Consider the following 17,375-nt stretch of genomic DNA (forward strand, 5'->3'; position numbering starts at 1 on the left):
AAACCACCTAAATGTGTAGAGAGCATTGGGCTAGTTGAGACCTATGAGTAGATTTCAGTAACAAGTCATTGGACCTTAACAAGGGTCCAGGAACAGGAGTTGTATTTATCATATGGGCCCAATATTATGGCACATAGCACATTAGTTAAACGTTACAGATTTGGAAAACTAAAACATAATGGGTAAGCAATGTGATATATTTCCCACTGCTTGAGAAAATTTTGTGGTCATCTGATGAAAATCTATCTTTATCTTTGAGAAGTTAACCAAGGGGCCTTTGAAAACAGCATTTAATTTTATGAAATGGTGGGAATATTCAAAGAGGTCTCTTTCACTGTGGTCACAATATCTCAAAAAGGATACTTAGAAGGAAGCCAAGCCCAATTCCATACTTACTGTGACAGCTGAGATTCCTGAAGTGTTCTAAGCTCAACACATGGCCTGTCCCTTTGCCCAGGTGTGTCTATGAGAGAAATGTTAAAGGCTTCCTAGAGGATTTATAAGGGAAAAGCTAACAGACAGGAAAATATTAAAAAGCAGCAACTGCTACCTTAAAGTTGGGAAATCAAATGGTGTGGAACGCAGCTGGTGCAGCAAACCTAAAAAGCACTGAAATCTTTTAAAATATCTGAATTTCATAAAGACGCTGAAATGTTGTCTAAAATGAACTTCTATAAAAATGCCTATGATTTCATACTTTATATACAAACCTCAATTTGAGGATAGAAATGGATCTATTATTGGTTTTTACTCAGAGTTACCCTTGTATAGCAGGCAGTTTCTTTAAAAACAATTGGCAACCCAAATGATCATTGTATGTGAGTTAATAGTCATAAAAATATCTGACACATATTAAGTGCATTGATATTTCACTAAAACCCAGTGAGATAAATGCTACTATGATCTCCAGTTTATATACAAATAAACTAAGGCCCAGAAAAGTTACTAAAGGTCACCCAAGGTTATTTAGCTACCAAGGTCAGAGATAGAAATTGAAGGCAGACAGTCTGGCTCCAGAACACAGGTGCATCCCCGTCAGGCCATACTGCCAGGTAACACTCCTGTGAAGCTGAGACAGCTGAACTGTTATATTATGGCCTGCATGTAAATTCAACCTACCCGGTCAGCACTGCCTGAAGATAACAGCTAGTAACAAGCAGTCATTTGCAAAAGCTGTTTTCAGTAAAACACACATTTTATCTTGACACTGCAGGCTTTCATTAAACTGCACAGAAACTTGTTTTGAAATAACTAAATGAAATTCTGCCCCCTTTTCTCCCTAATTGCTTCTAATAATAAAGTTAGTTCTAACTGGCCACACTGCCACTGTGACATCTGTGGTAATGAACAGTTCTCAGTGGAAGGCATTGTGACTTAAATACCTGCAGTTTATCTTTCGGTTGCAGGCTACCTTCTCCCACCCCCCCTGCCCCCCCACACAGAAGAACTTATTGGAAGTTACTAAATGAACCTTTGTTTGCTCCCTTCATTAATTACTCTTTGCTCCTGCAAGTTAGCTTTCTCCTTTGTTAAATGGCCTAAGGAGACCAATTAAAATGCTGTCTTGTGATTTTTATTCTGTGGTAGTTCAGCCTGTACCCTAACTTGCAATGACCTGCATAAACCAGTAGGCAGTTAGGGAGTCTTAGTCATCATCAATCTGACAATGCAAATGTTTTGAACCCACCCCAAAGCCCTTTCTTCTCCATTCTAGAACACTTGGGAAGAATACCTAAATACCATGGGCAGATTTAACAAAACACTGATGCATCAAATTACCTCATCTTCTCTTACATCTTCTTCCCTCACATCCGCCTTCCTACCTCATCCTCTCCCTATCCAGTTGCTGTTTTTTACTTGAAGAAACAGGAAGAAAGAGCGAAGCATTTCTGGATTCTCACACAAGAACTTGGATGGAATTTCACTATAAAAACAATACTATAAATAATGGTTAGTTGTGACTGAAATCTATAGCTCCATACTTTAGGAATGTTGTGGGTTGTGTGGGCTGACCTAAGGACTGAAGTGAATTCTCAATTCCCGGCAGCCACTTTCAAAGTAGACATTGGAACTAGCCTGGCTCTGTAGTGTCCCTTGTAAAGAGAGGTGGTCCAGGTAGTTTAAACAAATCATTTCCCCAAGGCTGAAATTTCATTATTTAGCTTAAGGCTCAGGTTCTCAAAATAATATTCATCCCCATGGTATATCAAAATTGTGTACTGATATATCAACACTTGTATGAATTAGAAGCATGCAAGGATACCTGTTGACTATGATAAAGAAAGAAGAAAAAGAAAGGGCAAGTAGCATATTAATAGCATGAAATTACTATGATGGACACTGCCTCAGAGGGAATCCACACTATCAGGAACCTGACATAGTTCCAAGTGGGAGTGCTTTGCAATCAAATGTCTTGGCACTGATCTCAACTCTACAACACTGAGCATATTACCTGACCCCTCAAAATCTCATTTCTCCTTTTGAATGACATGGAAACACTAAAGTGGGTATTGACTGAGATAAGGGATGTGGCAAGGTGGCCCCATAGTCCCAACTACTGTTTGGTTAATAGATTGTTGGGCCAGGCACCTGTGGCTCATGCCTGTTATCATAGATACTTGGGAGGCTGAGATTGGGAGGACTGTAGTTGGAAGCCAGCCTGGCCAAATAGTTCCAAGACCCCTTCTCCAAAATGACCAGAGCAAAACGGACTGGAGGTGAGGCTCAATCAGTAGAGCACCTACTTTGTAAGCACGAAGCTCTGAGTTCAAACCCCAGTCCCACCAAAAAAAATATATAAAGAGGTTGTCAGTTTTACCATTACAAGTTCTGTTTCCCCAAAAGCTGGCCTCTAAATAATTCAGTTTGGTTTTTTCCTCACTTGAAATGAATTTGTGTCTCTGTGGTTTCTGTTCCCAAATCCTGACCAAACTCACAGAATAACTACACATGGTAAATGCTGTCCACTGTTCCCAGTGTAGCACACCCATGAATTTTGGTCAAGAAGAAAGTGGAGCTCAGACCACAGAGTTCTCTTGTACTTGCTTTCCCCCAGGATAAAATCTCCAAAATGCAGATCCTGGCACAGAAAACTTGTTAATCCGTTTGCGCATAGACCAAACTAGGACATTCTGGCTGCTACTTCCACTGCAACCCTGTCTTAAAACAATACAATATGAAAATCACAAGTAATACAGATTCAGGTTACTTGTCATGATAATTGTCACTAAACATAATATATTCTTGTCAGCATGTTTCCTTTTGGTTCAGTTGTGCATTCCCTCTGTACTCCCCTTTCTTGTTTATGATGCTAGAGAATTCTTCCCATAGAACTAGTCTCTATTTCAAGCTTTCTGTCTTCTCTTGGCCTTCTTCACTCTCACCTGGGCCTGAGTTTTATCAGCAGTGCTTGTAACCTTCTACTGAGTTAGGAAGTTCAGCAAAAGTTTCTGGTTTCAAGAGCAAATGCTAGAAATTTCACTGGCTTCTTGCTAGAGAACTGACAGTTCTCAGCATTTGAATGACTAAAGAAATGTGATTTAGGGTTCACTTTTGTCTTTAAAAGCTCAAGTTCTTTGATTTTCAAATGCGGTCACTTTCCTTCAACTGTGGCCTTGAAAGAATCCTTCACTTAACTGAGATAATTTGCATGGTATATACATTGAGTTATCAACCCTGAAAAGGAAAGTATAAGTTGAATAATTCATATGAGTTTCATTACAGAATAGAAAGGAACAAAATAAAAAACAAACCTAAAAGCAGGAGATTCTGAAGGCAAAGTATGATTGCTGCCTGAGACACATAGATCAGTTTAAAGCCATTGTAGAATGTGCTGTGTGATATAAGATACTGCTAGTGGGTTTCATTCCACAGTTTCCATCGGGATTGCCAAATCCTCTCAAGTTCTGCGTAGTTCATTGATTCTGTAGCAAGTCATTCCCAATGCCCTAGAATGTGGTCTCTAATTGCTTCCATGTTTCATAACATGCCAATAAGCACATGAATTGGTTTGGGCAACCACATGGAGGGAAGAAAATGTTTGGAAAAAATGAAGCACTGGTAGGAGAGTAAAATGTATACAGCTGGGATTTCCACTCCAAAGATGTTATTTGTGGGTGACTGAGTATGCTTGGCAGCCTCCCTTATAAAGTATTACAGTCTCTGAGGTAGAATTTGCCAAGGTGATTCCTGACCCAGAAAGCTCCGTTTAGTGGATGATTGTCCACTCTTTTGCATTTACCTTCATGTCTCCCACCTTGAGGACACAAGATACAGGGAATGTGGAAGCCCTCTGTTTGGCAAATGCTGGAGCAACCTCAATGGGTGTTAGATGTTAAAAGAGGTTAGCCAAGGTTAGGGGACATCTGTCTGTCCTACGCTTCTCTTCAGCCTGCCTTTCTTCACAGCTGATAATTGAGAGTATTGTTGCTTATACTGTCCTACAGTGGGAATTGATTGATTTAGAGCTACATTGTGATTGGACTTATTGTGATAAATGTTGTGGCTGGGAGAGAAATTTTGACAGCCAACAAGTGAGACATGATTTAAATTGTTGGTTAATTTTGAAAACTAAAAACATAGGGCAGAAGTGAGAAAATCTATATTTGGTTTTCAAACTATCTAAATCTTATTTTCCATTCCTAAATAAAGAATCATGCAAACCAGTTAATGGCATCCATTACTAGAGCAGATCAGATGTTTTCTACATCATGACCTTGATTGATTCTTATGCCAGAGAATAGGAAAATCTCTATAACACTAAATTTTGTTGTTTGTGGTAATTAATGGAGATTAGATGGTGTCATGACCAAGGAGACTGGATTCCTATTATTTCACTGTGTTGATAGTTTAGGGGATTAGAATACCAAGACTTGACCTTGGGCCGGTGACACACTTCTGCTCTAATGACCATTACTTTCCCAGTCTTTGAATGACACCTTTGTAAATGTCCCCCAACAGATTCAGAGTGAGATGGAGACACATTCACATTTTTGTTCTGTGGCTAAGAGGCAATTGTGAGCTAGATACAGCCCCCCCCTAAAAAAAGAATCTGGCCAAATATTTTCCTCTTTTTCTGTAAAACAAATCTTGAGATTCTTTTCAGACCGTGAGGTCCTTTTGGGTTAAAATTTGACAGAATCACGTTAGAGATTATAAATGGCAGTGTTATTGTTTCCATTGCTGTTATCGGTTTTGGAAAGCCCAACCTTGGCCAGTGGCAGACTAATTCTTGGCCTCTTTGGTTTGTCAAGGTTCGGTAAGTTTAATGGAGAACAAATGCTTTCCAAATGCCAGGTCTGTGTCCTTTTCCAAATAGAACTGGAAGCGCCAAAGGCCTTGAACATTTAATTTCTCAAACTGCAGCCTAAAGGCCTGCCTATCTAGGGCAACAGAAACTGCTTTTTCCTTAAGCAACTGAAGGAACAGCAGCATAAACATTGCCTTTGGAGTCTGCATGATGTATGGGATTGTTTTGAAGGTGGTGGATAGTTAATGTAAATAGGACACTGGCAACAAAAAGAATGATGCTCATGTTGGCAACCTAAAGGATGTTTGGGTCTTTATCTAGTAAGTTCCATACTCTGGGTTTTCTCTTGTCAGCAGACACAGTGTCAGATAAAAGAGAAAGAATCCCACCAGTTTCTGGCTGTCTGTTTGCCTCTTGGGTTTTCTACCTTCTTTCCCTTCCTCACTTAGTATACTTAGAATGGCAGCCTACATAGTCAAGCTCAAAGCCTTCTTATTAAAGCCAGCTGGAGGCATCATAACCTGTGTAAAAAGGTGGGCTGGAGGACCTGGTGTACAGGCCCAAGCCTACAATACCAGCTACTCAAGAGTTGGAGATCAGGAGTATCACAGTTCAAGGCCAGCTCAGGCAAAAAAAATTCAGGTGACCACATCACAATCAATAGCTGGGTATAGTGGCATGTGCCTATGATCTTAGCTATGTGGGGAAGCACAAAAATGGAGGCTTGTAGTCCAAGCTGGCCATGGGATAAAGCGAGACCCTATCTCAAAAAGGGCTAGCTCAAGTGGTAGAACACCTCCTTAGCGAGTGGGAGACTCTGAGTTCAACACTCAGTAGTGCCAAAAAAAAAACCAAAAGCTGGGCTGGAGAAGGAGATGTACTTTTGCTCCTCATAAGTTTGTGCAAAGCCCTTCTTGTTCTCTGCATTCATGTCTATAGTAAGCCCAGGCTGGATTATGTTACTTCTAAGTGACATCTGTTGAGTACCACAGTATGTCAAGTTCTTCTAAGATAAGCCATATGAGAGTATAGATAGCCAAGAATGAGAGAATTTCCCCCAAAGAGCTATGTCCACTGTCAAGATTTCATTTTGAATACATTCCAACAAGTTTCATCATACCATCAGATTACTTTTCATAGTTTGATATTAAGATGATTAAATGAATTAAATAAATTAAATGTAGTGATGATCAACCTTTCCATAATTACAGAAAATAATTCTGCTGCAGACCTTTTCCAGCTGCATCTGACTAACAGTCTCTTCTTCACAACAGACTGGAGCTCATGTAGATTAAGGGAGTTGTTTGGAATTTCATTCCTACTTGAAGAAACAGAAAATCTGAAAACACCTTTATATTAAGTCATTAAGAATGATGGATTAGGAGCAGGGCCTGTCTCCTTTCACCTTGGTGTCCCCACAGCTGCTAACGACTAAAGAGTCCTGAATGAATACCTGCTGAGATTAATAACATGTTCCTTTTTTCATATTTTGACTGATTTAGATCGTTCAGAATAACTACCCACACAAAAAAAATCAAGAATGCAATCTGGTAATTAATGAGAGTTCGTGGTTGTTTGGTACTGGTTTGTGCTAGCCATTGGATTAATCTTTCTAGGTGCATCATTTTTAATCCTTGCAACATTCTTGGAATACCAGAGATAATTATTCCCATTTTACAGATAAAGCAGCCAAGCTTTGGTCCTGGAAATGGAGAAGCAGTTTTCTCATCATCCAGTGGAATTCCTCTGACCTTCCATAAATCAGTCCCAAAGCCATGTGTGGTCACCTCAGAATCAAAGAGAGAAAAAACAAAAATCAGGATGTGTATTTAGTAGCTTCTGTCTTCTAATTCCTACACACTCAAAGCGAGCTGCTCCACTCATCATATTTTACAGCTAGCTTTATGCATAAATCTTGCACACATTAACTCTCTCTAGAAATACCTTATGAGATTTGCTTTCCAGAAAACAAAGTGACAGAAGAACTGTTGTCAGAGTAAAACATTTGAAGAAAGTAAAATAGAGCTAGTTCATTTGCATTAGAGAGTTAGAAAAAATCATTTCTGCTTTTCTCTTTTTTTCTCATTACACTTCATACTTGTTCTCTAATATTGAAATTAGAAATTATTTGTATTACATATGGCTAAAAATGAAAACCTTAGAATAATACTTGTCAAGTAAATGTGAGCCCTTAAATTTAGCCCCATGAAATCAGATGAACTCTGTGCAGGCTACTCAAGAGAATGAAATAGAGAAAGGAAGTATGAGGTGTTGACTGTCAAAAGGAAGAATGCATTGCTGTCACTGCCCTGATAAGCTCTGGGGAGCATCGAGTCCCACTGCTGACACCATGTATGTGCATCTCCATTACAATGCCATTTTTCATAAGCTACATTTGAAAATATTTCCTGAGATAAAATGGCCATGTATAGATATATTTACTAAAAAAAAAAAAAAAACAAAAAAAAAACTGGTTTTGGTTTTCACACTTGAGTTTGAAAACTCCTTAAACTTTTCTCTATTGTAAGTTAAAGTACATTTTTTAATTTTTGAAACAGCAAATATTAGTAATATGAGGGGACGGGGGTTCGTTGTATTAATCTGCACATTCATACTGTGTTAAAGGTTAAAGTTCATTATTTCAATTAAGCACTTTTCTTCTTTCAGTTAAGAATTTTCATAACATTTACTCCTTATATTAAAGTTTTTTGGTATTTCTTTCTCTAAGGAGTATGTTTGAGCCAATGATAATTATAGTTTCAAACTTATTACTAAAAATACGAGAATAATTAGTATAATTTTAGTTCTATCTGTACCTTAGGAATGGGAATGATTTGTAGACAGAAAGTCATTAAAGAATGGAGTGAGTTTTCTAAAATTTATATGAAGGCTGACTTTCAGTTCCTCATTTCCTGTCTTATCTCACTAAATAGTTTGGGTTTAGCCTGTCCCCACCTTGGAAATACAATTATATTGAATTTGGTTCAGTTCACTGAACTGACCTAATAGATTTGTTGCATTAGTGTGTTGCTTTTATATACACCATAGTGATATTTGTCTTTATGGGATTTTATCAGTTGCCTTTGATTTCAAATGGTTGCTGTCCAGCTGAACTGTTAAGTAATGAGTTTGAGTTTCTCTCCTGATTCTTTAACTCAACACACTGCTGGCATCCTGTTGAACTGAAATATGAGGCTACAAAGTTACTTTTGTCCTCTGCAGTGAGACATCAACTTGACATCTATTTCATGGTTTAACACAAAGCCTTTGGCCTAATTTTTGTGATTTTTTTTTCCATCTGAGTCATCACAGCTTTCCTTTCAAATGATAGCCTTTGCTGAATATGTTAGACATGACCTGAGATTAACAGATTATCAGAGAACACATGTAGAGGTATTCAATACTGGTCATGCTACATCAGTATTGTCCTTAAAAAACTATCTTTCCTTTGTGTTTTGTCTCTTTGAGTTAGAGCATATGATAGAAATAAAAACATAATATTCTTTGCATATGGTCAACACACATAGAATTTTTTTAGTCCTACTAAAACATGAAGTTTTTTTACTGTGAACCACTTTGTTTTTCATTAATAAGATGGTGTTTGTTTGGTGTCACAGCTGAAAGAAAAACACAGTACAGGAGTCAAGTCTTATGAATTTAATTTCTAGCTTCCTGGATAAATGTACAGTAAGGTCTTTCTTCCTTTTTCTTATCAAGAAAATTGTGTAGAGGTTAAAACCTCTACCTTTTTAGATGGTCTATTGTCCACACAGGAAGAGCCTGAGTCCTTAAAGAAACAGAGGCTGTTGCTATGAATCAGATTCTAATATTCTCTGTAGAATGCCCCTAATATTTATATTAAACATAAAAGCAAATAAATAATCTAATAATTCTATTCACTGGTCCAAAAACTTAGTATCCAAAGATTATACTTTCACATCTTTGTTTTTCAAGTAAAGGCTATGCTCCCTAATATAAAATAGTACTAGCAGCTCTCTTTACCTACAGAAATGCACTTAATTTGATTTTAGGTAAAAATCACCTCCATTTTTTCTTTTAATCTGATATAGAAAAGGAAAATATATTCTAATCTGTGGCCTCCCTAGAAAATACAATACTGAGTTTGTCATTTTTCATTATGCTTTTTAATGCCCAATGTACACAATAAATTTGAGGCTTACTACAGACTTGGAATTATTCTTTGTTGCATGTTAAACTAATTGGGTCGAATACTTTTTTATGTGCTTTTGTTCTGTTCCACATAAAAATTGTAGATTACTCATCTCAAATGAATGAATTTTAAATTATTTAAACTTTGCACTGCTAGTATATGACCCTCTGCAACAGTTTTTAAACAACAGACAGATCTTTTTCCTCTAGACATTACAAGTTTAATTTGTTTTAGATATAAATACCATTTGTCTTATATTTTTAAAAATCTGCTTATGTTTGTTATACTTTGATAGATTTTTTATTTCTACTTTTCTTTAAATAAGCATATTTGGATATTGTGATTGCTCAAGATGAAATAGCTTGTGCCTTTTAAATCTTGAACTGTAACTATCGCACCATGTAGTTTAAATGCCTAAGTGTAATCTTCCTGATGCAAATCATAACATCTATCCCAGAACAAATTTGTGGGGGTTTTTCCCCCCAAGTACCCTGTGAAGTTTCAAATACTTCTCTCCTTATTCTCCTTATTCTATTCAGCAACAATCTGCAACTTATTTTTCTCCAGGAAAATTGAATCTCTTGCTGCTTAATATTCCTACCAGTTTGAAAAATGTGGTTTACATTGGCATCAGAACAGTAATTTACATATATTGGGATAACAAGAATGCATGCCAGAAAAAAGATCAACATAAAATTAAATGCAGAAAAGCTGTTTTCCTCCAACAGCAACTCAAAGTAGAACTAATAGAGAAATTGATGAGCATCTGCCCTGAATGTGTCACTTGTTTCTTATAGGTGAAGTGTGACCAGTATTGGCCCAGCAGAGGCACAGAGACCCACGGCCTGGTCCAAGTGACACTGCTCGATACTGTGGAGCTGGCCACATATTGTGTTCGAACATTTGCACTTTATAAGGTTTGCTTTTTGCCATTGTTCCCCCTGCCTTTTCTCCTCCATTATTTAAAGAAAGCTTCTTTTGAGAAATCAAATCTCTTAAGCCTTTACTTAAATCTTGATCACACGGGCAACAGTGAGGAATGAAATAATGCTTCCATTAACATCCAGCAGTTTTTCTCCTAGTCTGGTGATTTATCAGTAAATTTGTGCTCTGAAAAAGTTTCAGCAAATGAAGAATAGATGAAGAGCTAGTTCTTTCTGTAGAATATAACAGGAACAGTCCAATGGTTAAATCTAAACGATGGAACACTTCTCACCTAACAATTTTGTCATCCTTGTAGTCATCATTTATGCATAGCTCGGGAGTTTATGTCTTCAAAGAATGTGTCTTGTCAAAGAATAGAAAGAGGGATGAAGTTATTAAGATACCATATTTTAGTGTTACTACTTCCATGTTATCCATCACTACTACCTGAGTTTAGGAAAACAGAATTACAGCCAGTGTTCATGTGTCACAGAATGGTTCAAGCGAGAAGAGAGAAGTGAGACAATTCCAGTTCACCGCCTGGCCTGATCATGGTGTTCCAGAGCACCCCACGCCTTTTCTAGCTTTTTTAAGGAGAGTCAAAACCTGTAACCCTCCTGATGCAGGTCCAATGGTTGTGCACTGCAGGTAAGGACCATCGAGAGCACTTGTTTTACTTGCAATCAATAGGCTTTTGAAGAAATAGAAAGTTAAATTATCACTCATTGGATGTTCCCTTTGCAACTTGTTGATACTCTGGGTTAGCAAATACCTTCATAAATTATACAGGTCTCTTGGTAGAATGAGGCCTATACTAATGACAGTAAGAAAGATTTAGTAGAGAGTTGTATTCCTCCTAGAGACAATAGGCAACAATGAACCACTGGTATTTTCTCTTTGGGGTAAAAATAGATAAAAAATTAATTGTGCACCTGGTCATAAATTTATAAAACAGAAAAGAATAAAGTATTAACCTCCTAATTAGGGTCAAGTTTTACCTCCTGTGTGGATTAATAGTCTTAACAATGTATTTATATAAACTGTTTGGCAAACTTTTAGGGGCTAGATTGATATAACCTTTTTGCTATTTATAGGGGAAAAATTGCAGAACAAAACAATATAATCATACAGACTTTCAAAGAGAATGTCTTATTGTCTAAAGATAGATTCCTTTTGTACATTATTAATCTTGATACATATACAACAAATATGCTACTTTAATCTTTTAAATTTATTTAATATATACCAAGACCTATAATTTGGAAGAAGACATGTGATGTACTTAGAGATAATGATTTGTATTCATCTTAAAATGTATAATTTATACTTTTTACTTAATTCTGACTAACATCTTCTGTATCACCACTCAGATTCTATTATATGTAAGTGTTCATACATTTTTAATATTAACCCGATTTCTTCCAGTTGCCTGAGTTCCTCTCAAGTATCATTAGTAACAGACTGTTCAGGACATCTAGTAAGAGTCTATGTATTACTATTTATTACTATCTAATTTTAGAGCTCATGTAATTTCATAATAGTTCTTTATAATCTGATTCAAATATAAAAAATACGGCTTCTTGAACAAGTAAGTAAAATAGAAGTGTGGAAGTTTATTTAAAAACAAGAAGAATCTATCAGATATATCATAAACCACTTGCACCATGAAGAAGAGCACAACTCTGTTTCACATCCCATATTATACTATAGTATAATACAGTAAAATACCAAAACAGGTGGGACAATAAATAGATCAGCATAAAAACAAATTCACTTGGCCAGTCTAACCTACAATAGTAATTGTTAAACAATGGCCTGGTAAATTCCAAACAAGATAATGTTTCTCTTTTCTAACAAATGTTGTCTCCTGACAAAAGTCAATAATAGCATTACCTTGCGCTTATATACAGTATTGATCAATTTCAAAGCATTGCCCCATGTAATATTTAATTTCATGTTGGGTCAGGAGAAGGGTAAGTAAAAAGGTGCAGGGTACAGGTCAAGTACTGAGAGCTAAAAAGGTGGTAGCACAGTGGGCCTCATGCCTTGTTACCCAGTTCTTCCTCTCCAGTTCTCAGGACACGGGTCTTGGAGAACTCACCACTCAGGTGTAGTTCTCCGCATGGTTGTGTAAATATCCCACATATCACACACAATGTTTTCAGAACGAAAACAGGAAATTTGAGCTCAAAGAAGAAATGTTGTTCTCATGCCAAATGGCAGAAATTAAGTTGAAATACACACACAAAGAATAGGTAATTGTATAGTAAAATAATAGGGAAACATAACTTGGAAGTTTTTACTGAAAAACAACATTATGGTGTTTGCATTGCATTTGAAATATAGCATCTTCCTTCTCTAAAAATATGTTTCTAGTTTTATAAATTAAAGTAGAGGTATAAGAAAACTTGGATATTCATTATTTATCATAAGCAAGGTATAGGCTTTATGCTATGCACTGTGAGGGATCCAAAAAAATTGCAAGCAAGTAAGAGATAAAAAATAGCTATAACTGTCTTCTTTTGAGAACATACATATCAATACACAGTCCTGAGAGACACAAACACACACACAAATGCTCTCTCACACACCTCTCTGTTACATTGTCACCTGGACTCACCTTTGAGACATACAGGCTGCTCAAGAGAAGTAAAGAAACAAAGGTGAATGTGCAGAGCTAACAGCTACTGGCATGTGGAAGTGCCAAGCCTGAGGCTGTGGAGAAGCTGAGTATTGAAACAAACAGAAGAGTAGGTATATTGATGGAAGAAATTTATTAGCAACTTCAAAACAATAAGGAAAAGATACAGCCTAAACCAAGCTCTGTGAAATCATTTTTTTACCCACAGGTATTTTATGTGTCTGGCAATAACTGTTGACCTATTTAGGCAAGGTCATATTGGCATAGTCAATATCCAAACCATCATGAATCCTTGCTTTGGACACATGGATGTTGAACCTCAAGATCACAATTTTTTATGATGGAACAAATTAACTTCAGATTAACTTCATTCCAACTAACAATTACTCATATAGTGTCCCAGAAATGTTACTTTGAGGCTATCTATAAGCAGTAAGAAACTAAACAGAAAGCCATAATCAGCTAAACTGATCACCAAGAAACTACTTTGATGTAAATACCGAATTTCATAATTTGATTTCTCTTATGCTGTACTCATGTTTTTTGCAAAATAAGTAGTGATAAACTCAGCAAACCCAAGCCATTTACCAAACAGATGCAGTGAGAATGTAGGAGGATTTAACAGAAGCCTAGGAGTAGCCAAAAAAATTCATGTCCTTCCCTGTTTCTGCCTGATAATAAATGTACTAGAAGTACTAAGAACTGTTAAATAAACAAATTCTAACAAATTTTATTTTTAAAAAATAGCTATAAGTATAGGCAAGTGTACCAAGCACAGATAAGACCTTAGAGGGTCAAGGAAGAAAGGCAGGGTCTCCAGTATTCATAAAAAAGAAAATGTCTGGTTAAACAGGAGAGGAAGGAAGAATCAACTATCAGTCAGTTCATGCAGAGCATGCAGTAGTCTCCACACTGAGAGCACACACTCTGGAGAGAAAGATTACCTGGAGAAATACTGCTTGTTTACTTACTGGCTTTGGGGAAGTTATTTCATTTCTGTTAGTTTCTGTTTCTTCACTTATAAAGTGGGGTAATACTGTTCTTAGCTGTAAGACTTTTATGAAGTCAAATGTAATGATATGAAATTATACACAGAAGGCACTTGAGTCAATTCGTTGCATGTAAAAGCATGCAATAATACTAAATTATTTATATATTGATGAGTGAGTTTTAACAGCCATAAGTATTTAAAACTCTAGGAGAAAATTTCAACATGAACTTGAACATCATCTATGACCTTAGTCATCTATCCTATTAAATACCCGAATGTTTTCTAAATATCCAAATATCTAATTGGATGGATTTTTAAAGTTTTCATTATTTTTCAACACAGTAATTCCAGCAGATTTTTCTCAGTAACAAAGAACTTTTTGCTTTTTCTTTTTTGGTGGAAGTACTGGGGTTTGAACTCAGGGCTTTGCATTTGTTAAGCAGGCTTTTTAAGACACTTGTACTACACATCCAGCCCTTTTTGTTCAGGTTATTTTGGAGATAGTGTCTTGCTTTTTCCTCTAGCTGGCCTGGACCAGGATTCTCCTATTTAACACTTTCTGCTATTGCTAAGATGACAGACACATACGAACACATCCAGCTTTTTTTTCCATTGAGATGGGGACTCACAAACTGGTTTTGCCCTGACTGGCCTGGAACTACAATCCACCATGCACTGTAGCTTGGGATGACAGGCACATGCCATGGGATCTTACAGCTTTTTGCCCAGGCTGGCCTTGGCCAGTGATCCTCCCAATCTCAACCTCCCAAGTAGCTAGGATTACAGACATAAGCCAGTAGAGCTCTGCTAACAAATTAATACTGTGAACAACTTAATACTGTGAATTAGAGAGAATCATTTATAACAAGAAACCTGTTTTACAAAAGCCTGAAATGCCATTTTTTAAGATACATGGAACTTAATTCTGTTATTCCCAGTACCTTCAAGAAAAGCATGAAAGCTTATCCTTGCTTTCATGGCCCTGGGTAATCTAGTCTGGCATCAAATAATTTTGTTGATATACATAGTAATATTTTTAATGCTGAGCAGGAACTAATCGAACAGGAATACACTATCCTGAGGATTTTTTCAAACTCCCCACTTCATATTGTTTCACTCACATCTTAAATCACCCAGGTTTAGGATTGCTTCATCCCATAGATGTATGATTTATAACCCAGGAGAAACCTTTTAATCTCATTCTCCATTTTTCTTCCCATAGGAAGAATTCAACTCTCTATTCTCTGAATTCCCCTAAACTAGGTTCCTATTTAGCAATATGTGTGCAGACCATATGCCTTGAAATCATAGAGGCCATGGGCTGCAGCCTATGCATGCTTGTGCCCAGTTCTTACACTATCATAGTTGGGTACCCCATAGTTGCTTAAGTTAGTTGAACTTTATACTGTATTTTTTACATAAATAAGATAGTTTTAAGGCTGGACTAGTATTTGGTTTTGTTTTTCAACGTAAAACAGTATACTTTATATCTTTATTTGGAAGTATTTCTTTGGAGTTCTAATTACTGTAATCTGCCTTCGCCTTACTCCTTCAAAGTTGCTTTTCTGCTGCTCTACCTTTTCTGTCCTTTCCCACATGCCATCTATCTATGATTAAATGTGGACATAACTCCCTGTTTGTAGCCATAAAAGTTAAGGATAGTTGAACCTTTATTCAAAATGTAACACTCCTTCTTGTCAACTGAAGACATCTTGTCCTAAATGCATAACATGTGTTACTATTTTTTCCTCCCAATAATCTTTGTAGGTAGGTGCCTTATTTTCTCATTTCATAGAAGAAAAAGAGAGGCCCAAGAAGTCAACTTACTTAGATGAATTGATGCCACCAGTAGTGGCAAAGCCATTATGTGCCATAGGTTGCCTGGCCCTATAGACCAAGAAAATTCTCTAGTCTTTTGATTCCTTCATGGTTCTCAGTTTCCCCTTCTGCTGCATAACTTGAGGACACTTCACTGTTTACACCCTGCTGAGATAAACCAATCCTTCCTTTCTGATCTCATACCCCAAAGCCATATTCTAACCTTTCACTCTTTCTATATGAAATGTAGTTGCCAGCATGTGAGTCTCTTCTGTCCCTTAATCATTCTAACATAAACATAATAGCTAGCAATTACTGAGCTGTTATTATTTTCTAAATATTACTGTACACTTGAAGTACAATCTTTTAATTCATGAAACAACATATTTTACTTGCAAAGAGCATCAAGCACAGGGCGGTCGTAGGTGATGCAAAGTCATTCAGCTCATAAATTTATGTCTAATGGCAAAAATTTACTTTTTTATTCACTTCTGACTTGTGCTGCAGAGACTTCATCTTTACACTTATCTCCTCACTCCATATTTGTTGCCCATGGTTATCTGATTTTGCATTACCTCTTCATAAATACCTACATACAGCACATGAATATTTTTCACCTCATTTATAAGATTTGACTCAGAAAGACACTAATGAGTAGAACTTTGAAGCTATTTATTAAGGTTAGATTTTCTTAGAAGTCATGCAATACATTTTCCCATACGTTTTTCCCTTTGAGGCCTATTCTTTATTTTTGTAGAAAAAATTGTGGCTCATATTCTAAGCCACATATTCTATAAATTCTATATTGTAGTGCCAAAAGAATATGATAACTGATTTGCTCTAAGTATTTGCTTCTTGCTAGGAGTGGATAAATCAAGATGAAACTATAATTTCATTGAATCAGTTACAAAATGGCCCATGATACTGATTTTTGAGTTATGTATGTTTTCGTTTTTTGGAGGGGAATTACTGGGGTGTGAACTTAGGGTCCCAAGCTTGCTAGACAGTCACTCTACCACTTGAGTCACACCTCAGCCCTTTTTGCTTATTATTTTACAAATAGGTCTCACGTTTCTGACCCAGTCAGCCTAGACCACTGTTTTTTCTGTTTATGCCTCTCCAGTAGCCAGAATGACAGGTGCATGACACCTTACCCAGCTTATTGATTGAGATGAGCATCTCACAAACTTTTGAATCATGATCCTTCCAATTTCTGTCTACTGAGTAGCCAGGATTACAGGTGTGTACCACTGTGGCCAACCTTGAGTAAAACTTTTGAGATCAAAGGAATTATTTTACTTCATAGAAGAAATTTATTTATTTAGGAATAAATATTAAATGGAATCTGTCTTCTAAATGGATCCATCCCAAGAAAAGCAAAACGGACCTCCTGTGAAGGTTACTCAAATCTTAGATTCTAGAATCAAGCCAGTTCTCAAAACTAGAATGAACAGGAACTTAAGCCATATGTAGAACAGTAATGTCCTAGAAGCATCAGTAAAAATCAAATGATAATTTGGAATTGGAATAATTCCTAAGATCCAGTCTTCATATTTGTTTTCAACTTTGCATATGAAAGCAC

At 36.6% G+C, this 17,375-nt stretch overlaps 1 protein-coding gene across 22 annotated transcripts in view; it reads left to right on the forward strand.

Moving 5' to 3' along the window:
- Ptprd (protein tyrosine phosphatase receptor type D) overlaps nt 1-17,375 on the forward strand; it is a 1,026,094-nt gene that overhangs the window by 971,870 nt on the left and 36,849 nt on the right. For all 22 annotated transcript variants that reach the window (XM_074051871.1, XM_074051878.1, XM_074051881.1 and 19 more), the window contains 2 exons: nt 10,217-10,336; nt 10,837-10,991. In XM_074051871.1, coding sequence (XP_073907972.1) covers nt 10,217-10,336; nt 10,837-10,991 — 275 coding nt within the window. The remainder of the gene's footprint in view (nt 1-10,216; nt 10,337-10,836; nt 10,992-17,375) is intronic.

Source organism: Castor canadensis, chromosome 13 (genome assembly GCF_047511655.1).
Source record: "Castor canadensis chromosome 13, mCasCan1.hap1v2, whole genome shotgun sequence".
Classification (NCBI taxonomy): Eukaryota; Metazoa; Chordata; class Mammalia; order Rodentia; family Castoridae; genus Castor; species Castor canadensis.